We start from the raw sequence: 20,274 nt of genomic DNA on the forward strand, positions 1-20,274 counted from the left end.
ATCAAACCTGAGTCTCCTGAATTGGCAGGCAGATATTCTTCACCACTGAGCCTCCAGGGAAGTCCCAAGTTATGTTTCTAGACCCCTGTAAAAAATCACTTAACTCAATGTTTACTGCCTTCCTTATAAGCATGCAGGCACAAATTTCTCCTCAATCAATAGTCAGCAGTTACTCATGTATGCCTATCACTATCTTTAGCTTTGCAGTGAATAAGAAAAAGTATATTAGGCAGAGTCCGACAATTTGTTAGATGCAAGAATACATGAGACAAATACAGAGACCACCTATATGAAGCAGGTAAAAGAGACTCCGCAATGAGAAGCAAGAAATAGCTCACATTCCCTCACCCACCTGACACCAAGGAAGCTGTTTAATGTCTGGGAACTAGCTGACTGAACTGTGGACTTAAACATTGCCCCTTCAGTAGAGGTTGGCAGCGGTAGTGACAGTGTCACACAGAAGTGGGCTGGAGTTCCACAGATAGTTACGTGACCTTGAAATATGTGATACCAACTCATTTTTGTCACTCTTTAAAATAAAAATAATGCCTATCTCACTGTAATGTTGTATGCTAGGAGATCAAACCAATCAATCCTAAAGGAAATCAACCCTGAATATTCATTGAAAGGACTGATGCTAAAGCTCCAATACTTTGGCCACCTGATGCAAAGAGTCAACTCACTGGAAAAGACCCTGATGGTGGGGAAGATTGAAGGCAAAAGGAAAAGAAGGTGGCAGAAGATGAGATGGTTAGATGGCATCACTGACTCAATGGACATGAATCTGAGCAAACTCTGGGAGACAGTGAAAGACAGGGGAGCTGGCATGCTGTAGTCCATGGGGTCACAGAGAGTTGGAGATGACTTGTCATCTGAACACACAACACACCATCATTCTGCTTAATTACTGGTAACTACTGTTGCTGGCATTAGATTTTGAAGCATAAATGGTACAGAAGTGAGAGACTGGACCAGGGAAGAGCAAAGGCTTTGGAGTCCTCGCCAAGCCTGGAATCTGGATCTATCACTTAAAGAGATGGTGAGTCAAGTTTTGCTTTCTTTTCTGTTAAACGTAGATAAGAATAAGCACCTCACGTGACTTCAAGCACAGCTAATTAGACAACACATATGAAGTGCTTAGCACAGTACCCAGTACATGATTAAGTGCTCAATAAATGGTACTGACGATGATGATGAGGGGGTGGGGAGACACTGACCTCGGGGCAAACAGGAGTCCTGCATACCATGCTGTCCATGCAAACTGCAGGGCTGGGTTTTGGCTAGGGGGTGTGGGGGTTGTTTTGCTACCTCTTAGCTGGTGTAAAGGTATCGGAAGTATTTAAGTTTCTATAATAAAACACTGAAAAAAATTAATTCTTCCTATCGCACAATTAAAAGAAAAAAATTTTAAACATTTAGATTTAAGCAAGTAGACTTCCCTTCAACATAAACCCTTTAACCAGATTTTTTCATTTATATGTTTAAGATTTTTTGATTCACACAGAGTCAAAGTACGGGGATCAATGAGATTATAAAAAGGTCTTTCAGAAGAAAAATCAAATGGCAGGGTCCTTTTTCGATCAGGTAGGCAGTGAGACCTCTGCATTCATGTGGCACTTCGCTCAGCTTGCACAGATACGGTCTCTAGGCAACCAAGTCCCAACTTAAACAAACAACCCCAGTCGCATGAATCACTTCCGGATGGTCTCACTTTGCCTACCAGCACTTTCTTACACAAATACTTCCTGTGAAAAGGTTTACTTAGCAGCCCCAGATAGAAACAGCCATGCAACCATCAAATACCTCATGGTTTAAAAATGTTCGAAACAGGTCTTTCTACCATCAGGTATCCCCAAATTGCTAAACTGAGAAACGGAAGGAATCATGCAGAAATTAGAGACAGAGTATCATGCAAAACCAGAAAAGCACATTCCTAGAACATGCCAACTTCAGCCTTCAAGTATATTTTTACTGTTTCTTAAATGGGGAACATCAAGACATATGAACAATTGCTGCTTTGACATCTAAGGCCAGAAGAAATATGTCAGATGAGGTCAAACTAATAGCCCAAGACTTAGTCCAACCAGACTTTCCTAACCTTGACTGGCAGACAAACCGGTTAACACCAATTTCCTGTGGTCAGTTCCACTCCAACACTTACTGAAAATAAGGGAAACTGGTAAAGCAACCAATTCTTTTGACTACAAACTCCTTTTTTCCACCTGAAAAGAATCCTAAATCACAGTATTTAGTGATACATACAGGATCCTTTTCAGGTGGAAAGAAGGATTTTGTAGCCAAATCAGAGACCTTTTGACCTATTAACAACAGTAGAGAGGGAAAAGGAGTTAACAGGCCCAAATGAACACTCCAACACGACAAAGTAACCACCATTAACAGACTCAAAGAGGAAAAATCAAGATGGCAGAAAACCAAGTTAGTAGAAAATTTAAACAAACAAGATCAGCCATAAGACACTGAGATATCTAACCTACCACCAGGCACCCCCAAGAAAGACTACTAAATTAGAACCAATTATTAAAGGTATAATGATTTCCAAGGGCAAAAATAAACAAAAAAGATATGAAGATATAAATCGAGAAGAGTTTCCACATTTACAGGCAAAATTACTAAGCCGGTATCAACTGTAATATGTAACATGAGGACACTTTATAAGAAACAAGAACTTTACAAGTTTCAAATTGTGAAAAAGTATTTTTAAAATGTTACTTGTCTTGGAGCTAAAAATCAAGCTAGCTTCAAATGTTGTTTCTAAATAACAAATACAAAAAATGAAGTTATACATTTCTCTAAGAAAAATGAAATACAGTTCACCATAACAGAATAATAAGCCTAGAAAGAGAACTATATGTAATTCAATATCTGACATAGTAGATATCAATCGCTAATACACAGTAGAAAGATTATTTTTAAATAATATTGGAATGATTTAGAAACAGGAAATTTAAAGACTTAGATGCTTACAAAATTAAATCACTACATCATAGAAAAGCTAACAGAAAACTTCAGATTTTAGCAAAGCCTTACAGAAATTAAACTAGATAGAAGAAATTGCAAAAAGATTAACACTTAAACTACATAAAATTTAAAAATTCTATACAGTAAAAGAATAAAATGGAAAATCAAGAGAAAATATAGCAATACAACAGGCTGATGCCCATAAGAAAGCTTTCAAAAATCAACAATATAACTCTAGAAAACAGACAAACACCATTGATAATTTGCATAATAAAATAAACAGTAAACAAATATGTGGGAAAACATTTAATCTTTTCAGAAATCAAGGCAATATAACTTTGGAATAAATCTAAGTAAACTACAGACATCATGTACCCAATGAAAATCATAATTAAGATGACAAATACAAATTCTAAATTTCTTTACTGTCTGAGCCACCAAGGAAGCCCAAAATTTGTGATTACCACTACCTAAAAATTATATACTTGGACACTTTTTCCTTTTTCTTTCTTCTTTTTTCAGTCAAGAGATTGAAACTGGGCCCTCCACAGTAAAAGTGCAGAGTCCTAACCACTGGACCACCAGGGAATTCCCAGTTTTTCCTTGTTCTTAATCCATTCCTTTTTCATTATAAAATTCATGATCATTGTAGAAAGCAATTTGCTGCTGCTGCTGCTGCTAACTCGCTTCAGTCATGTTCGACTCTGTGCGACCCCATAGACGGCAGCCCACCAGGCTCCTCTGTCCCTGGGATTCTCAAGGCAAGAACTCTGGAGTGGGCTGCCATTTCCTTCTCCAATGCATGAAAGTGAAAATTGAAAGTGAAGTCTTTCAGCCGTGTCTGACTCTTTGAGACCCCATGGATTGCAGCCTACCAGGCTCCTCTACCCATGGGATTTTCCAGGCAAGAGTATTGGAGTGGGTTGCCATTGCCTTCAAAAAGTATTTTAAGTACATGGAAAAGCATTATGTAAAAAGGAAAAGTCTTCTCACACCCTCCAATACCTAGAGGTATCCTCTTGTTCTTTCAGACAACAGCTTAAGAATGAAGCAAAAAAACTAGAACTACCAACCTTGAGAATCTTGAAAGAACCCAGAAAATTCCCCAGAAAAGTTTATGAATGCCTCTTCGTCTCCACATTAAATCTGCTTTTCCCCAAGGACCAGGATAAAGAATACGTTTATTGAGTGCCTACTGTACTTCAGACACTGTGCCAGGCACTTAACACTCACCTCAACTCCCTAAAATGCACAGCATTCCGCAAAGTACAAACTTGGGCTCTTCCCCCTAAGGTTAAGAAACTGGCAAGACCAGAATCAGACTCACACCTGCCAAAACTGAAAGTCCTCATTCTTTGCACTTTGAGTATTTCAACAGTCAAGATTTTCAAAGATGTTCTATTCAGGCTTTTAAAATTTGTTTTACTTAATTATAAGTATTATGAGACTATGGTTATATGACTTTTCTTAGTAATCACAACAGCTAATAACTAGTAGACTGCCTAATTTATACCAGATTAGTGTCTACCTTTCTCAAATTTTAAATTTACTAAATGGCTCAGCTACACTGTAGGCAAGGTTTACGTGGCCACGCTGGGAACATTATCTGCTGATTTGTAACATTGTAATAATAAGACAAAGCACTCATAATTTGAATTAGTTTTATCACTTTTAAATAGCAACCCACTTCTTACCATGGAGTCTTTCCAAGGCAGTTGCACTAGATAAATTTCAGAAAAAAATGAGACTTTCATCTATGTCACCATTTTAAGAATAAATCCCGCCCCATACTTCTCCTTGATAATCACAAACACATGAATGCATCCAGCTTGTACTCTGAAAGTACCACTACAAAGCTACATTTACTGTGGCCCCTTAGTCATACTGGGCCTCATCAAACAATTACATTTGTTTTCTCATCTGTGAAAGGAGAGCTTGGGTCAATCTAAAAATGACCCTCCCCAATCTTTAAGTGATATTCCTCCCTAAGGGAATTCTCCAAGCTGGTGGGCAAGCTTCTAGTTAAACGTCTTTAATTTCTCTTTTCATGATCGCAGTGTACTAGCCTAGATACATACAGATGTAACTGGAATTCTGATCCCACTTACAGGAAAGGAGATCTGAAAAATACTCGATGCCAGAAACAAAGACATACATTCGTACAAAAGAGAATTTGTTCTCAAGGACCAATTTCTTTGCAAGATACGTTTTCAACGCCCCTAAATTACAGACGGTAAAGTGCTTCTATTTAGTGTTACACTCTTGTTAACATCACATGGTTTTTGACAGTCTCCAACCAGCCACAGCCTTCGCTTTCCCCGACTTGGGGGAGCAGGGGGAGGAGTTGCTCTGCTCCCTGACTTGAGCAAGAGGAAGGAGACCCATGGCAGGCTCAGAAGGCGTACGGGCAAGCCTCTGAAAGAAGAAATCCTAAACTGTCAAACTTGTGGAAATGCTGGAATTAACCTTCTTTCTGTGACCTTAAACCTAACTGGATCTCCTCCCATTTTTTAGTCCTACTCACTCGTTCTCCTGCCCTGCAGTCTGTTATATTCCCTTCTCAGCTGTTTTCACCTGAACCTTCTGTTCTTTCTATTACTGAACACTTACCATATCTCATATATTTAAACCTCACCTCCTTCAACTGAGTGAAAAATGCTCTTCATCTCTACTGTACAACTGCTGCTTAGCCAAAACAAATGTAAAGCCCAATCAGAACAGGCAATAGGATAAAAATGAGCCCATATGTAAGCATAAATACAGAACGTAAGAAGTCTCGCTTAATAAAATCCCTTGGTCTGCTCTGTAGCCCTCAGCATAAAACTTGATGACACTGCATTAGGACAATAACTTAATTTCTGTATCGAAACTAGAGTAAAGCAGAATCTGTAGTTTCTATTTCCCAACCACTCCCAGAATGTACACTTTTAGAGAATCACTCCTAAATTTTCCCACTTACCCTTTCAGGTTAAACTCACAACAGGCTCTCACTATTCTCTACACACACTCTCACTTACACTCCCTGCCTGCACTCCCTGTTTATATGCTCTCTCCCTCCACACGCCCTCCTCTCTTCCCACAACAGAGCTGTGGCAGGTACAGGAGAAAGCACAGCGCCCTGGGATACACAATGGGGCCACTGTGCAAAAGCTGGGGCTACTAGTGGGAGGAGCAGCAGTGTTATAAATAGAACTAAAGAGGGGGCCTTTTCTCCCCTGGATCTCTCTGATCTTTCTTCCTGGCCTTGGGATGGGTGTAAATTCCAGACCTTGGGACTCCTCCAAACTGGGAGGGGTAGAGGTTATGAAGGAAACAGGATGGGGCCAATCCAAAAAGGCAAAAAGGACCAGAGGAGCCTGGGCAGCACACAAGATAGATACGCCCCAGCTCACCAGGGCAGAAGACACAACTGGTGGCTGAAGCCGCAGCTAATGAGCAAGAGCATGTGATCTGTCTGTGCTACACCTCGGACACTCCAGGGGTGGCAGCAGCCTCGATGGGTGGCCAGGAGGTATCCCAGTCTTCTTTTCTCAGCTCGACATCCCAAGCCTCTTGTCCTAGCCCTCTCTAGGTGTAAAGTCTAAAGAGGTGCTTCTGAAGTTGATAATCTAATCAAAGCTTTAAACAAACAACAAAAGCTACTGCATCCAGATCTTCTGTAACTGCCTCCATAAAATAAACCAGGCACATTTCCTCATGTGGGGCCAAAGCGCAGAGCACACAAGGATAAAAAGCCACTATTATGCTCTCCCCTATAGCCAAAAGCATGAAAAATCAAGACTGTCTCAACTGTCTCACCCCCTTAGTCACTCCCTAAGTATGCAGAAGCACCCAACCAAAAAACGTCCCAGGGGATCACGGCCCCTGGATGGATTTTAAAGGAAATGGGTTCCTTTTTTATTCTAGGAAAAGAAAAAAAAAAACAAAACATCTGCCAGAAAAGAACATGCTCTGGAGTAGAGGGAAATTAAATGCCTTCCTAGTGGAGCACTTGAAGAAGGAAATGTGATAAAGAACACCATCCTAGCCTTTTACCTCGTTGCAGCCGAGAAAGCAACATGGGTCACCAGCAGCTCTACTGGAGCCATCCAAGAAAATTCGGCCAGGGTTCTCGCTCTTGCCGAGTCTGCTCAAACCGGCACGGTCTCATCCGGAAATACGGCCTCAATATGTGCCGCCAGTGTTTCCACCAGTATGCGAAGGACATCGGCTTCATTAAGTTGGACTAACCGAACTTCCTCAGATGGCTCATCCAGCACATCAACCTTAGGCGGAAATAATACTAGCTCTTTGTATATAAAATAAAAGTTTTCAAAACTTCAAAAAAAAAAAAAAAAAGAACACCATCCTAGTCAGGCTATCGTAATCTAGTGTAAGGGAGAGGTCTCAAATGTGATTTTCAATCTCATTTCTCTACTAGGGGGGACCATGAGAACCATCCTGCTGTTGTTGATAGTCACTAGGTCATGTCCAACTCTTTGCGATCACATGCACTGTAGCCCGCCAGGCTCCTCTGTCCATGGGATTCTCCAGGCAAGAATACTGGAGTGTGTTGCCATTTCCTTCTCCAGAGGGATCTTCCCAAGCCAGGGATCGAACCTGCATCTCCTGCATTGGGAAGCCCAATCAGAACCATCAGGAGTTTTTAAAATATATAGGTATCTGGACCTTTTAGCCCAGATCTACTGAACCAGAATCTCTGTGGTAAAGTTCAAATAGCCACATTTTTTAAGCTCCCCTGACAGTTCTAATGTACACAGCTGGTTAGAAACCACTGTTTAAAACGATGGAAACTATTCTTCAATAAAGAAAACTACATGTGACCATGGACATTCAGACCTCAGTTTCCTTGATGAAATGAGACAGCTGAACCAGATCAGCTGAACTGAGGACTTCCCTGGGCAGTTCAGTGGTTAGGACTCCAAGCTTTCACGGCCAAGGGTGCAATTTTGATCCCTCGTCGGGGAACCAAGATCACACAAGCCACAAGCATGGGCAAATTAAAAAATAATAACAGAACTGGATTAGTGGTCTCAAGGGAATGTTAACTAAAATATCCTTTTTTAAAAAGGGAATTTTACTGTGCAAAGCCAATATTAAAAGCAGAAATGTTTTAGACGGGGGAAGGAAGATAGGTTGGGGCCCTTCTCTCACCCACAGGCCACCTCAACAAAGACACCAACCAACCCTTCACAGAGCACAGGTGGTCTTTCATATCAGCTACAGCTTTTAAATTCTTTACCTTCCAAAACTAGATCTAGTCCATAATATGAGTAACAGAGGACTTGATGTTTTTGTTCCTTACAAACTTTGCATGAGAAACATCCCCCTTCCTAACAACATATTCACCTCCTTCCATTTAACCTTCCATTTAGAAAAATAAGTGTTATTACCATTCTCTCCACCTAAATCATCACTAATCCCCTCTCCCATTCCCCAGTCTCATGCAAGGGCTTCAAGCTCAGAAAAGAAGCCCAGATTCAAGAAGATGCATCAAATGCATATTAGAGGTAACCCCAGGAATAGAAAGGAGGAGAATGGGACCAGGGAGGAACACAAAGGGGACTCCAACTGTGCCTTTTTAGAGCAAAGGGAAAAATCTGAAGGACTGATATTTGCTAGTTTGGGAATACATGATGTCTGGTGTATTGTTCTCTGGACTTTCTGGTAGTGTTTTAAGATTTTCAAAATTAAAAAGACAAAACAAGACAAAAAACTCTTGTTTATTAGCACCCTTTGAAACATCCTGGATTTTCATTAGACTTTAACCACAAAACCTCTCATTTTCCCTTGCTGGCCTTTTCCACCAAAGCTCACTTATAGGATACATGATCTGTAATTACATCTATCTACCCGGCAATCTTGCAAAAAACAAAAACAAAAAACAAGCACCAGAACAAAAGAAATGAACCACTGATAGTAAATCGACACCCTAAGACCACAAGGTCTTGGAGCATCTGAAAATGGAAAACAGCAGTTGCACATTAACTTCACGAAGAATGCAGATGACACTGCCTTTGGTAAACAGTCTTTGAATATTGCCAAATGGATAGAGCTACACCCAGAGCACTACCAAGGGGAAAACGGACCCAATTCACATATAAAGCAAAATTAGTAAAGAACCAGCGAAACATTAAGGCCCCAAACTTGAAACCTTAAAAATGCTTTTCTCCCATATAGTTGGTAGTGCCCAAAACATGCACCATAAGCATAAAACCGAACAACACAAACCAGGAATATTTTCAGTATACGTAAGCGCCCACTGGACATGACTTAGAAACTGAACAAAAGTGCCCATCAGACTGTTTCATGATAAAACTACCATCAAGGCTACTTGCTCCTATGAAAAAAATATCCTAGCTATACTTACTTATTCCTTCAAACAACCTGCCTCCCATAGTCTCATCTACATACTCAACGAGATGTTTATCTTTGTTCACACAGTATCAGCTCCTTTCTCCCAGTCTTCTCTCCAGCCAATCTTTACCTCTTTGCTTCTTCCAAATGACAAAGGTATTCGTAGGCCACATTCTGACGTCTCCTCTCATCCATCTCCTCTGCAGTAAGTCTCTCATTATCCAGGACAGCTAAAACATGAATGAAAGAATGTAAGCGCAAGAATCTGTAACCCTTCCTGAGCTATCAAAGAATGCCACAGCATCAAATTCTTGCTGGTCACCTGGAGAGTTAGGGTAACGTGTAGATAGCCAGGTGGACTATAATGACTTTCCTTAGATATGAACCATTTTTCAACTGTTATATATTTATCTTAGTATCTATTTAAAAGTACAATATTATTTTACTTTTAAATACAATAACATATTGTACAGTTGTTACAGTTGTTCAGTTGCTAAGTTGTCCCTCTTGTCCCTCTTTCAACCTCAGGGACTGTAGCCCACCAGCCTCCTCTGTCCATGGGATTCTCCAGGCAATAATACCGAAATAGGTTGCCATTTCCTTCTCCAGGGGATCTTCCTGACCCAGGGACCGAACCCATGTCTCCTACATTGGCAGGTGGACTCTTTACCGATGAGCAACCTGGGAAGCCCCCAATATTATGAACATGTACTATATGTACTATATGACTTGAGATTTTGGTCCAAATTTGCGCTAATCTCCCAGACTCTCAATCCAGAGCACTTTGTGCTTTTTCACTTTTTTATTAATCACTAAAGCCAGCAGTCACTGAGACCTAAGTGGCAGTGACTGTACTGTGCGTTTTACATGCATTCTCCCATGGAAGCCCCACAACAATCCTGTGATTACCAAATGTTTTACAAATGAGGAAACAGGCTGGGTGATCTTTGCCCCAAGGCTAATAAATGATGGAGCCTATATTCAAACCCAGGTGGTCTGTCTCAAAAGCCCAAGATTAACTTCAAAGCAACCTGCTTTCTTTATGGGCATCCAGGAAACAGAAAAAATGCCTAAGTGCTGGGGTTGGCATTCAATGCCTTTCCCAATTTAGCCGCAACTACTTTTGGTAACTCTTCCCCCCACACTACTGTGTACTCCACACAACTCAGGAGCCAACACACACAGCACTCTTCTCTTCCATAACTTAGTTCACTCTCTTCCGCTTCACCCTCATGCCTTGCCCCACCCTGCCCTGTCAAACTGCACAGCATCCTGCAAGGCTCTGTTCCAATGTTCCAACTGTGTTCCTACTGCCTTCCCTAAACCCCTCTTCTTCATCCACATTACCTTTTAAGCCTGGTTGGTTCACATGACACCTTTATCTCTATCCCTCCTTACTATCATTAGATAGTTACACCTGTCTGCCTCCCTAATTAAAACGTTCTTTGAAAGCAGGGTCTGGTCTTACTCAGCTTTAATGTCACAAATTTGACGTAATACCTGGCACAGAACTGTCGAGTGAAATTACCCTAAAACACTATTCTCAGAATATCAAATAAAATCGGGAACCTCAAGACTCCAAAAGGCCCTCCTTTGGCCAGCGGTAACTATTCCACCTGCAGTTCAGTGATGTCCCAGGACAGGGACAGAAAATGAGATTCGGAAAATGAGGAAGTCAGAGGTATGTTTCTTTTTTTCTTTTTTGTGTCTTCACTTTTGAAATCCTGTCGAGGGAACTAAGCCCGAGAAAGCTGAAGTGACTTGCCCAGGGCCGCACCTCTCAGCTAGCCTGGGGCCGGGCAGGTCTGGACCCTGGATGTACCCGCAGGCAGCGCTCGGGCAGCGCCTTCCCGCGAAGCCCGAGCAGAGCCCGCGTCTCGGGGCTCCGGTTCCCGGGACACGCCCTGCACCGTCCTCCTGCCACCTCACCCTAGGCCGTCTCCCCAATCTCGGTCGAGCTGGGCGGCGGGAGGCGCTGGGTGGGGCCCTCCGGCCGCAGCGCCCGGGACCAGGCGTGGGGGCGGCCGGGGTCCTCCCCGCCGCCTCGGACACCGAGGGGGCGCGGGCTGGGAGCCTCGCCACCGGCCACCCCGTCACATCGGCTCTTCCGGGTCCGCACGGCCCACAGCCGCCCTGTCCCACCCGCCAGGCCAGCCCCCCGGGAAAACGGCGCCGGGGGGACGGCGAGCCCGCCCCGGGACCCCCGCGCCGCGGAGCCCACACTCACAGCCATAGTGCGGCCGAGCCACGCCCAGTCCGTCAACCTCGTCCGTGGAGGACATGGCGGCCGAGCCCGGGTCTCTGCTCAGGAAGCGGCGAGACCTTGGAGGCGCGAGCGGCGGCGGCGGCAGCTACTGCACAGTGCGCGGGCTGCCCTGGTCCCCGAGGCTCCGCCCCGCGCCGCCGGCCCCACCCGCGGGCCTCGCCCCAGCGTCCCCGCCCTGCCGCGCCGACGGGAGAGGGCGGAAGGAGGCAGGGCCTGCGCCTCCCGGCTCCGCCCCCGGCCCCCTCCCTGCACCCAAAAAGCTCTCTGGAGGCGGAAGGAAGAAGGAGGAGCCTGCCCGCCAACCGTTCTCGCTGGCAGCTCTTCTGGACAGAGAAGACCCGCCCCGGCCCTGGATCTTTGCCCTCCCCGGCCGCCGCCCGATCCGCTCCACTTATCAAAATGCCGCCAGTGTCTGTAGCCTGACATAAAATACGTGGGCATCTTCCGTTCCCCTTCCCGCCTAACCAAACTCTTCTGCACCAAAGGGCTCAAGGAAGGCCTCCTTTGAAGTGGCCCAGTGTGTTCCTGTGGACACATGCAGGACCCAGACTGCCCTAAGGGGCCGCACAGGCTGGCAGTCGAGACAAGTTTCCCAGCTTCGCCAGCTATCGCCGGAGTTGAACTGCTTAACCCCTCTAGTATCTGAGAAGTGGATGCTAAAGCAGGAGAGTTGTGTTTGTCCAGATTTCCTTCCCGCTAGATTCATAGCCACTGTTTTTTGCAAGTTCTTCTTTTTAGGGGACTCTTTACCTTTTTAGGAGTGCCTCCTCTCCTTGCAACTTGTGCCCTGCCCTTAAAATATTGGTATGCAACGGAATTCTGGCCTCAGCACTCTTCCGTTTTTTCCCTTGCCCCCTTTTTTCTGAATAACTTTATGCACGTTCACCTTAAATTGCTGAAGAGTCGTAAATATGTATCTCAGACCAGACTTCCTAGAAGCCCCAGTTCAGTATTTTCGGCTGTGTAATGTGGCTCAGACGGTAAAGCGTCTGTCTGCAATGCAGGAGATCCAGGTTCGATCCCTGGGTTGGGAAGATCCCCTGGAGAAGGAAATGGCAGCCTACTCCAGTGTTCTTGCCTGGAAAATCCCATGGACCACGGAGCCTGAATGGACATTTTAACCTATGAATCCCGCAGAAACTTTAACGGGCCGAACCCTGACCCTGCTCCTGTTACAATCCCTATTGTGTATGCCCAGTCGCTCAGTCTTGTCCGACTCTTTGTGACCCTATGGACTGTAGCCTACCAGGTTCCTCTGTCCATGGAATTCTCCAGGCAAAAATACTGGAGTGAGTTTCCATTTCCTCCTCCAGGGGATCTTCCCCACCCAGGATCCTAGGGGGCATCTCCTACATTGGCAGAATTAGGCACTGTTAATTGACAAAAAGTCTAATATAGGTTAACCATAACATTAAGATTATCTGGATTTATGAAATATAATTTAAAAATCCAGTCCCAAGGACTCAACCTCTCTTTTCTGAAGACTTATTGAAAATATTAACTATTTGGGTGCCTGATATAAAAGATAAATCTAGTATAAAGGCTAGTCCACAGATAGTGGGGCTCCTGCTTGAAATTCAGCCAGCAGCTCTGGGCACTATCACAAGCTCTGGTAGCCGTTGTGACCTTCCATTAAGAGAACTCATGCTCTGAACACAGGTATGCTTTAGTTTAAATAAACATTACGATTTAGTTCTGAAATTTGAGGACACAATCCACAAAATAAAATCACGATAGTTTTTTCTTCTCTTACAACGATCCAGTATATAACTCCTCCGTATTAAACTACCTTTCCAGACAGATAGGAATTATATTTGCAGAAACACAGAACAAAATTGCTCAGGATGTTGAAAACTCATATTTGAAAAGAGTTCACAATATTACATCTAAGTTTTACAGAAGATCCCAGTGATCACTGGGAAATCTACTACAGTCCAGTTTTTCCAACCCTAGCAAATCCAAACTTCAGGGAATAACCACTGTTAGTAGTGCTCAGTTCACAGTTAGGGACATACCAGGCTCCTTGTCTCATGTCTTATGTGCAGTTGGTATTATTTCTGAAGTATCTTGCTTTTGTCTCTGTCTCCACTGTGATTACATCATCTCTGTTCTCCACTCTGCCAGCAAAGTCCCTGCAGTGACTTGCTTATTCTTTCTAAACTATAAATGCGGTCGTATTCTTCCTTATTATGGTCTTTTCCTAATACTTTCTTCAGGATATGGCCCAAGTTCCTTAGCATGCCAAATAAACCACTTCACAACCTGACCCAGGCTTTTTGCTGTAGCAACTTTTGTTTTACCCATTCTTCCTTTAAAATATTAAAGTGAGATACTTGTTAACGTATAAGTATAGAACACCTCCATTAAAAAAAAAAAATGGCCAAAGGTTTAACTTGTTACAAATTCAGAAGTTAGTTCTTTCTCAAGCTTTTCAAAACAAAATCACTTTTTTAAAAGATGTTTTTGATGTGGACCATTTTTAAAGTCTTTATTGAATTTGTTACAATATTGCTTCTGTTTAATGTTTTGTATTTTTTTTGGCCCTGAGGCATACAGGATCTTAGCTTCCCCATAAGGGATGGATCCCATACCCTCTGGCATTGGAAGGAGAAGTCTCAATCACTGGACCACCAGGGAAGTTTTGAACCATACAGTTCCAACAGGTATTAAATATTTAAGCTCATATCTCACTGAGTGTCAAATATCTAAAATAGCTTTATCTAATTGTCACAAATTGTCATTCTTAAGTATAATAAATGAAATGTACTGAGGCTTTACTGGACTTTGCATTTTATATTTATTTTCTCATCTGAACCTTATAATAATCCTAACAAAGAAATATTATCTCAACAATTTAAAGATGAGAAAATGAGAACTAAGTAATTCAACTGAAGCCACACAGCAACAGGCATAACTGAAACTCAAGTTCAGGTCTGTTTAATGACAGAATCCACATGCCTGCTCAATGAAAACAAGTTCAAAGAAATGCACATTATGGTCATAACTGACATCAGAGTACCAACCTTTTCCTTTTTTTTAATTTATATTAATTGGAGGATAATTGCTTTACAGTGTTGTGTTTGTTTCTGCCATAAAACAGCGTGAGCCAGCCATAAGTATACATATGTCCCCTCCCCCTTGAACCTCCGTCCCACCCGTTATCCTATCACACCCCTGTAAGTTGTCACATAGCACCAGGTTGAGCTCCCTGTGTTATACAACTTCCCACCAGCTATCTATTTTACACATGGTTATATGTTTCAATGCCACTCTCTCAATTCGTCCCACCATCTTCTTCCTCTGCTGTGTCCACAAGTCTGCATCTCTTTTCCTGCCCTGCAGATAGGTTCATCAGTACCTAATTGATCCTATTGGCAAGAGGGTGAAAAAGCAACCTTTCTCATGCACTGCTGATTGGGCTGTACATTGATACAATATTTCTGAAGTCCAACTTTGTGGTTACACAGCCATCCTTCAAACAAGGAATTTCACTTCTTGGAATATATTGTAGCAAAGTTATTTTTTAACCTGAAAAAATTTGATGATGAAGATGCTTATTGGAAACATCTTAAATGCCCATCACTAGGTTGTTTTTGTTTGCTTGGTTTTTACTCAGTCATGGCAGCTCCACACAATGGAATGCTATACAGCCATAAGTAGTGGTTTATGGTTCTGGTCAGACTTGAAGAAATAGATACCCATTGTTTTTTTCTTTGTTTCTTGTTTTGGCCTTGCCTCATGTCATGTGGGATTTTAGTACCCCCCCACCCCCCACCAAGGGATTGAATCCATGCCCCTTGCCATGGAAGCACTGAGTCCTAACCAGTGGACCACCAGGGAACTCAGAAAACCCACTTTGTTATCTTTAGAGGAAAGAAGACTGAAAGGGAAGTATTTATAATAAACATGTATAGACTAGAACACTAGAGAAAAAAAAAAAAAATAGGACTAACAGAAGCCTGATGGCACGGCTCTGTCCTCCTGGGCATCTCGGTTTTTGCCACAGGTCTGTTCTACCCTCCTCTCTCTGACAACCAGCTTCCTCCATTCTAATTTTTTCTGCTCCCTCACAACTCTAGCCTCTATCTGATGCAAGGCCATGGCATCCTTACACCATCAGCTCCACTGAGGATGTCAGTTCCCCAATTCTATGATCCAGGGACATCTGATTGGCCCAGCTCATCTTTTCACCCCATGAGCATGTCTCTGACCATCTAGAGGTGGGCTGTCCTTGGATCAGATCCCAAGCCTTTAGTTCAATCAGCTGGGGTCATGAGATCAAGTCAATTAAGAGTAGAAAACTATGAGTTGACATTATTTCCTTTAATGGGTAGGCAAATAGTGATCAAATATTTTTAATATGATGGTTAAGTAAAAATAACATTATGAACTAATAAACATACCACTTTTGCTTTAAAAGTATAGGTAGATAGATATAGATGTACATATGAATTTTTTTAAAGGCCTGAAGCAATATAGTAACAGTGGTTTCTCCAAATGGGGAATTACAGCAGATTTGTGCAGGATTTATTTGCCTCTCTGTACTTAACCAAAGGTTCTACAACAAGCTACTCATAACATTTTTTCAGTAAGAATATATATGAATAAAGTTAGTAAATATGAAAAGAATAAGTAAACAATAATTAAATGTCCCCCCAAAAAATGAGCTAATGGGCTGTTTTGGAGACAGAATTGGTTCATGACCTCAAGGCATTTATAGACTCATGGAAGTGAAGCAATATTAACAGAATAGGTTCAGATAAACACCATAATAAAGATTTCTCTTGCCCTCGGATAGCTTTTAGCCTCTTATCTGCCTGGGAAACTCCTGCTCAACTTCCCAGACTCAACTCAAATGTCACCTCTTCCCCAAGCAAAATTAATCACTTCCTTGTTTATTTCCCATAGCACTTAAAAACTACATGTCTTCAAAAAAAAAAAAGAAGTCCCAATTTTTTTTCACATTTTCATACTTCTGAAATCAGATAGCCTTACAATCAGCATAAAAGAAACTAGCCAGCTGCCAGGTAGAGAAGTCAATGGGAAAGTACCATAATTGTTATTGCAGATGTGTTAATTTAGCTAATTTCTCAGAAAAGGACAGAGAACTTTCAGAGCTGGAACTGATGACAGATTCATGCTTGCTGAATGACTAAAGTGAAAGTGAAAGTCGCTCAGTCATATCTGACTCTTTGTAACCTGTCATGTCTGACAGGAGTCCTGGCAGACTCCTCTGTCCGTGGAATTCACCAGGCAAGACTACTGAGGCAGATAACCATTCCCTTCTCCAGGGGGTCTTCCCAACCCAGGGATGGAACCCAGGTCTCCTGCATTGCAGGCAGACTCTTTACCATCTGAGCCACAGTTGTTGACTTAGGAATGGCTAAGTGGATCCAAATAAAGTTAGACTTTTCACAAAAAGTTTGACTCTAACTTTGATTTAGAGAAGAGTTACTAAGTAATCCTGGTGATGAAGTGAAAAGTGAAGTCACTCAGTCATGTCCAACTCTTTGTAGCCCCATGGACTGTAGCATACCAGGCTCCTCCATCCGTGGGATTTTCCAGGCAAAGCTACTGGAGTGGGCTGCCATTTCCTTCTCCAGGGGATCTTCCCGACCCAGGGATAAAACCCAGGTCTCCTGCATTGAGGGCAGGCGCTGTACTGTCTGAGCCACTAGGGAAGCCTAAATCCCAGTGATAAATATACTCTATTGTCAATCAATGTACATTTGATAAGATATTCTCAATGTCCCAAAAAGCTGCTAGAAGACAATCAAAACTGTCTTCAGTTCCAGTGAATGAGGTACAAGGCCCTAGATATTGAAAAACTCCTATTCTTTAAAAATATAAGTTGAAAACTAAATATTAGTTATATGAATAGCCTTTGCTACCAGAAATTTTATTCCTGCAAAAATCTCTTTAATGAAATGGATGGTCTTCGAGATATTCCAAACTGTGATAGAAATAATGCATTGAATTTGAGTAGGCCCCTTCTTCAGTCATCATTCACAGACCCCACCACTTATCAGACAAACTTCATGATTCTAAAGAACCAATCCAAGTAGAACGTGTGAAGTTTTCCCCAAATGTTCTATATGTATAGGCATAATGTATGTATGTATAGGCATAATAGAGGCTTTTTTCCTTTTTTATTTAAATTTAATTTAAATTTATTTCTATTTTATATTAATGAGTATATTATTTTAAATAATACTTTTATCATTTGACAGTATATCCTATATAATATGCTATGATGAAGGAAATCTGACTTTATTGTCATTTTAATGTTTAATCAAAATAATTCTTAAGTTATAAAAAAATGTCTTCAGTTCCAAGAAGTGTGTACTTTTACATGGCTCTATTATAGCACTTAACTCATAGATCACAATTAGTTATTTATCTGTCGATCTTCCCAGGCAGATCATTAACTTCTCAAAGACAGAAATTTGGGTAAATAAACTCAGTGTCAACAAATTGTCAACAAATGCAGCATACTTACAGTTGGAATTTTAAGATTTGCTTTTTACATAGTTCATACAGAAAATTTGCAGGATGGATTCCTTAGGTTAGATAGCAACACTTTTGACTGCTTTGGTTCTTTTTCTTGTATGAATACATATAGGGCTTGGATGCATATTGCTTCTTTTACAAGAGGCTGGAAAATCTGAGGCTATAGCTTTTCAATACTCTTAAAGGTCAAAGGTTCAGAAATTTGACATATAGTTTTTCAGGGGGCCGTGGCTATGCTCTGGTAAGCAGAATTCTAAGATCAATGCCCAAGATTCTGCCCTTGGTTATCCATTCAAACACTAATCTAGGTCCTGTTTTGAAGGGCTCTTGCTGACGTAATGAAGGGTTACTAATCAGTTGATCTTAAGGTAGGGAGATTATCCAGGTAATCACATGAGCCCTTTAAAAATAGAGTTTCTTTAACTGGTAGCAGAAGTCAAAGAGATTCAAAGCACAGAAAGGCTCTCATGGACCATTACCAGTTTTAAAGATGGTTGGGGCCACTTGGCAAGGACCTGAAAAAAGCCTTGAGGCGCTGAGAGTGACCTCAGACTAACAGTCAGCGAAGGAAACAGGGACTTCAGATCTATAAAATCAAGAATTTTGATTCTGTCAACAACTTAAAGAGCTTGGAAATAGTTTCTTCCCCAGATGCTCAAAGTAAGAGCCCAGTCCAGTGAACATTCTTACTTTGGTCTTATAAGTCTTGCCCAAAAAATCCAGTCAAGCTTGCTCAGAATTCAATAGAAAACTAATACATATGCCCTAGGACACTTGAGTGTATGGCAAGGGGAATAAAGTGGTTCACAAGTTGTATTGCCAAATATACTGATGGTAAAATTTTGCATTAAAAGAACGATGAGCTAGTTGGGCACCCTGTTCCTCTCTTACAATATGATCTCCATAAAGAGTCTTTTGAGCAGCTGTAACCAATAATAAAAGTGAATATTCCATTTGATCTATGAAATCTCTGATCTCATTTCTCTGTCTTCCTATAGACTGAACAACTTGGGTAAGTAAGCTAAGACTAGAGTAGAACAAAGGGGTCAACAGAGCAAATTACAGAATACCATGAACTGGGTCTCTATTAAAAGTCAGTTTTCATCTTCATTAAACCTTAAGTTTAAGGCTTAAGTTAAGGACTTCCCTGATGGTCCAGTGGCTGAGACGGTGCTCCCAGTGCAGGGGGCCTGGGCCTTGGTCAGGGAACTAGATCCCGTATGCTGCAACTAAAGATCCTGCATGCCACAGTCACAACCTGGTGCAGCCAAATAAATGAATAAATATTTTTTTAAATCATAAGTGTTATCTATCACTATTTAACTTTCCTTTACTTCTTCATTGAAGAAAACCTAGTTTGCCTTGCACTTCAAGTATTTATATATTCCAGACCTTGTGTCTGGGCATATCTCCTGCCAGGTATTTTGACTTTTGATACATCTTCAACCTCACGGTTTTTCGGAAAGGAGCAAAATTTTTTAAATTATCTGTTTAAAAGAATCTGCCTGCGATGTGGGAGGTCTGGGTTCGATCCCTGGGTGGGGAAGATCCCCTGAAGAAGGGAACAGCTACCCACTCCAGTATTCTTGCCTGGAGAATCCCAAGGACAGAGGAGACTGGCGGGCTATAGTCCGTGGGGTCACAGAGTCAGACACAACTTAGAGACTAACACTTTCACTTCACTCACCAACTATTTACCATGTTCCAAAACACGCTAGGTGCTTTACTGTCTCATTTAATCCTCACATTAGCCCTATGAAAAAGATATAATTATTCTCATTTTTATAACTGAGAAACAGCCACAAAGAGGTTAGGTATTTTGCTGAAGGTCATAAGAATCAGGATGAGGAATCAAGCCTAAGTCTTTGTGATTCTAAAATCTCTGACAAATCACCATTCAACACCAGCTCACAGATAATAGACAGCATGTCAATGAGAACGTGTTCATTCAATTCTTGTGCATGCCTAATTCCCTCTGGAAACCTTTCAGCAAACATTTCTGAACATCCATATTCTGGTCTAGGGACAGCTGACCACGACAGGCTCAGAAATTGCATTAGGAAAGCCGGGAAGTCAGCCCAGCAAAGAGCTGGAACATTGACTTCCTGGCTGGGCTTAAAATAAGCCACAAGGCATTACTGCAGTCCCCAGGCTATAGACAA

The 20,274-nt window shown here is 41.9% G+C and overlaps 2 protein-coding genes across 2 annotated transcripts in view; one reads left to right on the top strand and one right to left on the bottom strand.

Annotated features, from left to right (window-relative positions):
- The window catches only part of IQGAP1 (IQ motif containing GTPase activating protein 1), a 110,825-nt gene extending 99,170 nt beyond the window's left edge, over positions 1 to 11,655 (bottom strand). Inside the window, exons 1-2 of the mRNA XM_068991560.1 lie at positions 11,564 to 11,655; positions 9,467 to 9,566 (exon numbers count right to left, since the gene is read on the bottom strand). Coding sequence (XP_068847661.1) covers positions 9,467 to 9,566; positions 11,564 to 11,618 — 155 coding nt within the window. The 5' untranslated portion in view covers positions 11,619 to 11,655. The remainder of the gene's footprint in view (positions 1 to 9,466; positions 9,567 to 11,563) is intronic.
- Positions 7,038 to 7,208, top strand: LOC138095460 (small ribosomal subunit protein uS14-like). Its single transcript, XM_068991504.1, has one exon. The coding sequence runs from the start codon at positions 7,038 to 7,040 to the stop codon at positions 7,206 to 7,208; it is 171 nt and encodes a 56-aa protein (XP_068847605.1).
- Positions 11,656 to 20,274: the final 8,619 nt, after the last annotated feature.

This window comes from Capricornis sumatraensis, chromosome 19 (assembly GCF_032405125.1).
Source record: "Capricornis sumatraensis isolate serow.1 chromosome 19, serow.2, whole genome shotgun sequence".
In the NCBI taxonomy this organism is placed as follows: domain Eukaryota; kingdom Metazoa; phylum Chordata; class Mammalia; order Artiodactyla; family Bovidae; genus Capricornis; species Capricornis sumatraensis.

Excerpts from the sequence above, each read along its gene's own strand:
- LOC138095460 (XM_068991504.1), top strand. The coding sequence starts at position 7,038 with ATGGGTCACCAGCAGCTCTACTGGAGCCATCCAAGAAAATTCGGCCAG.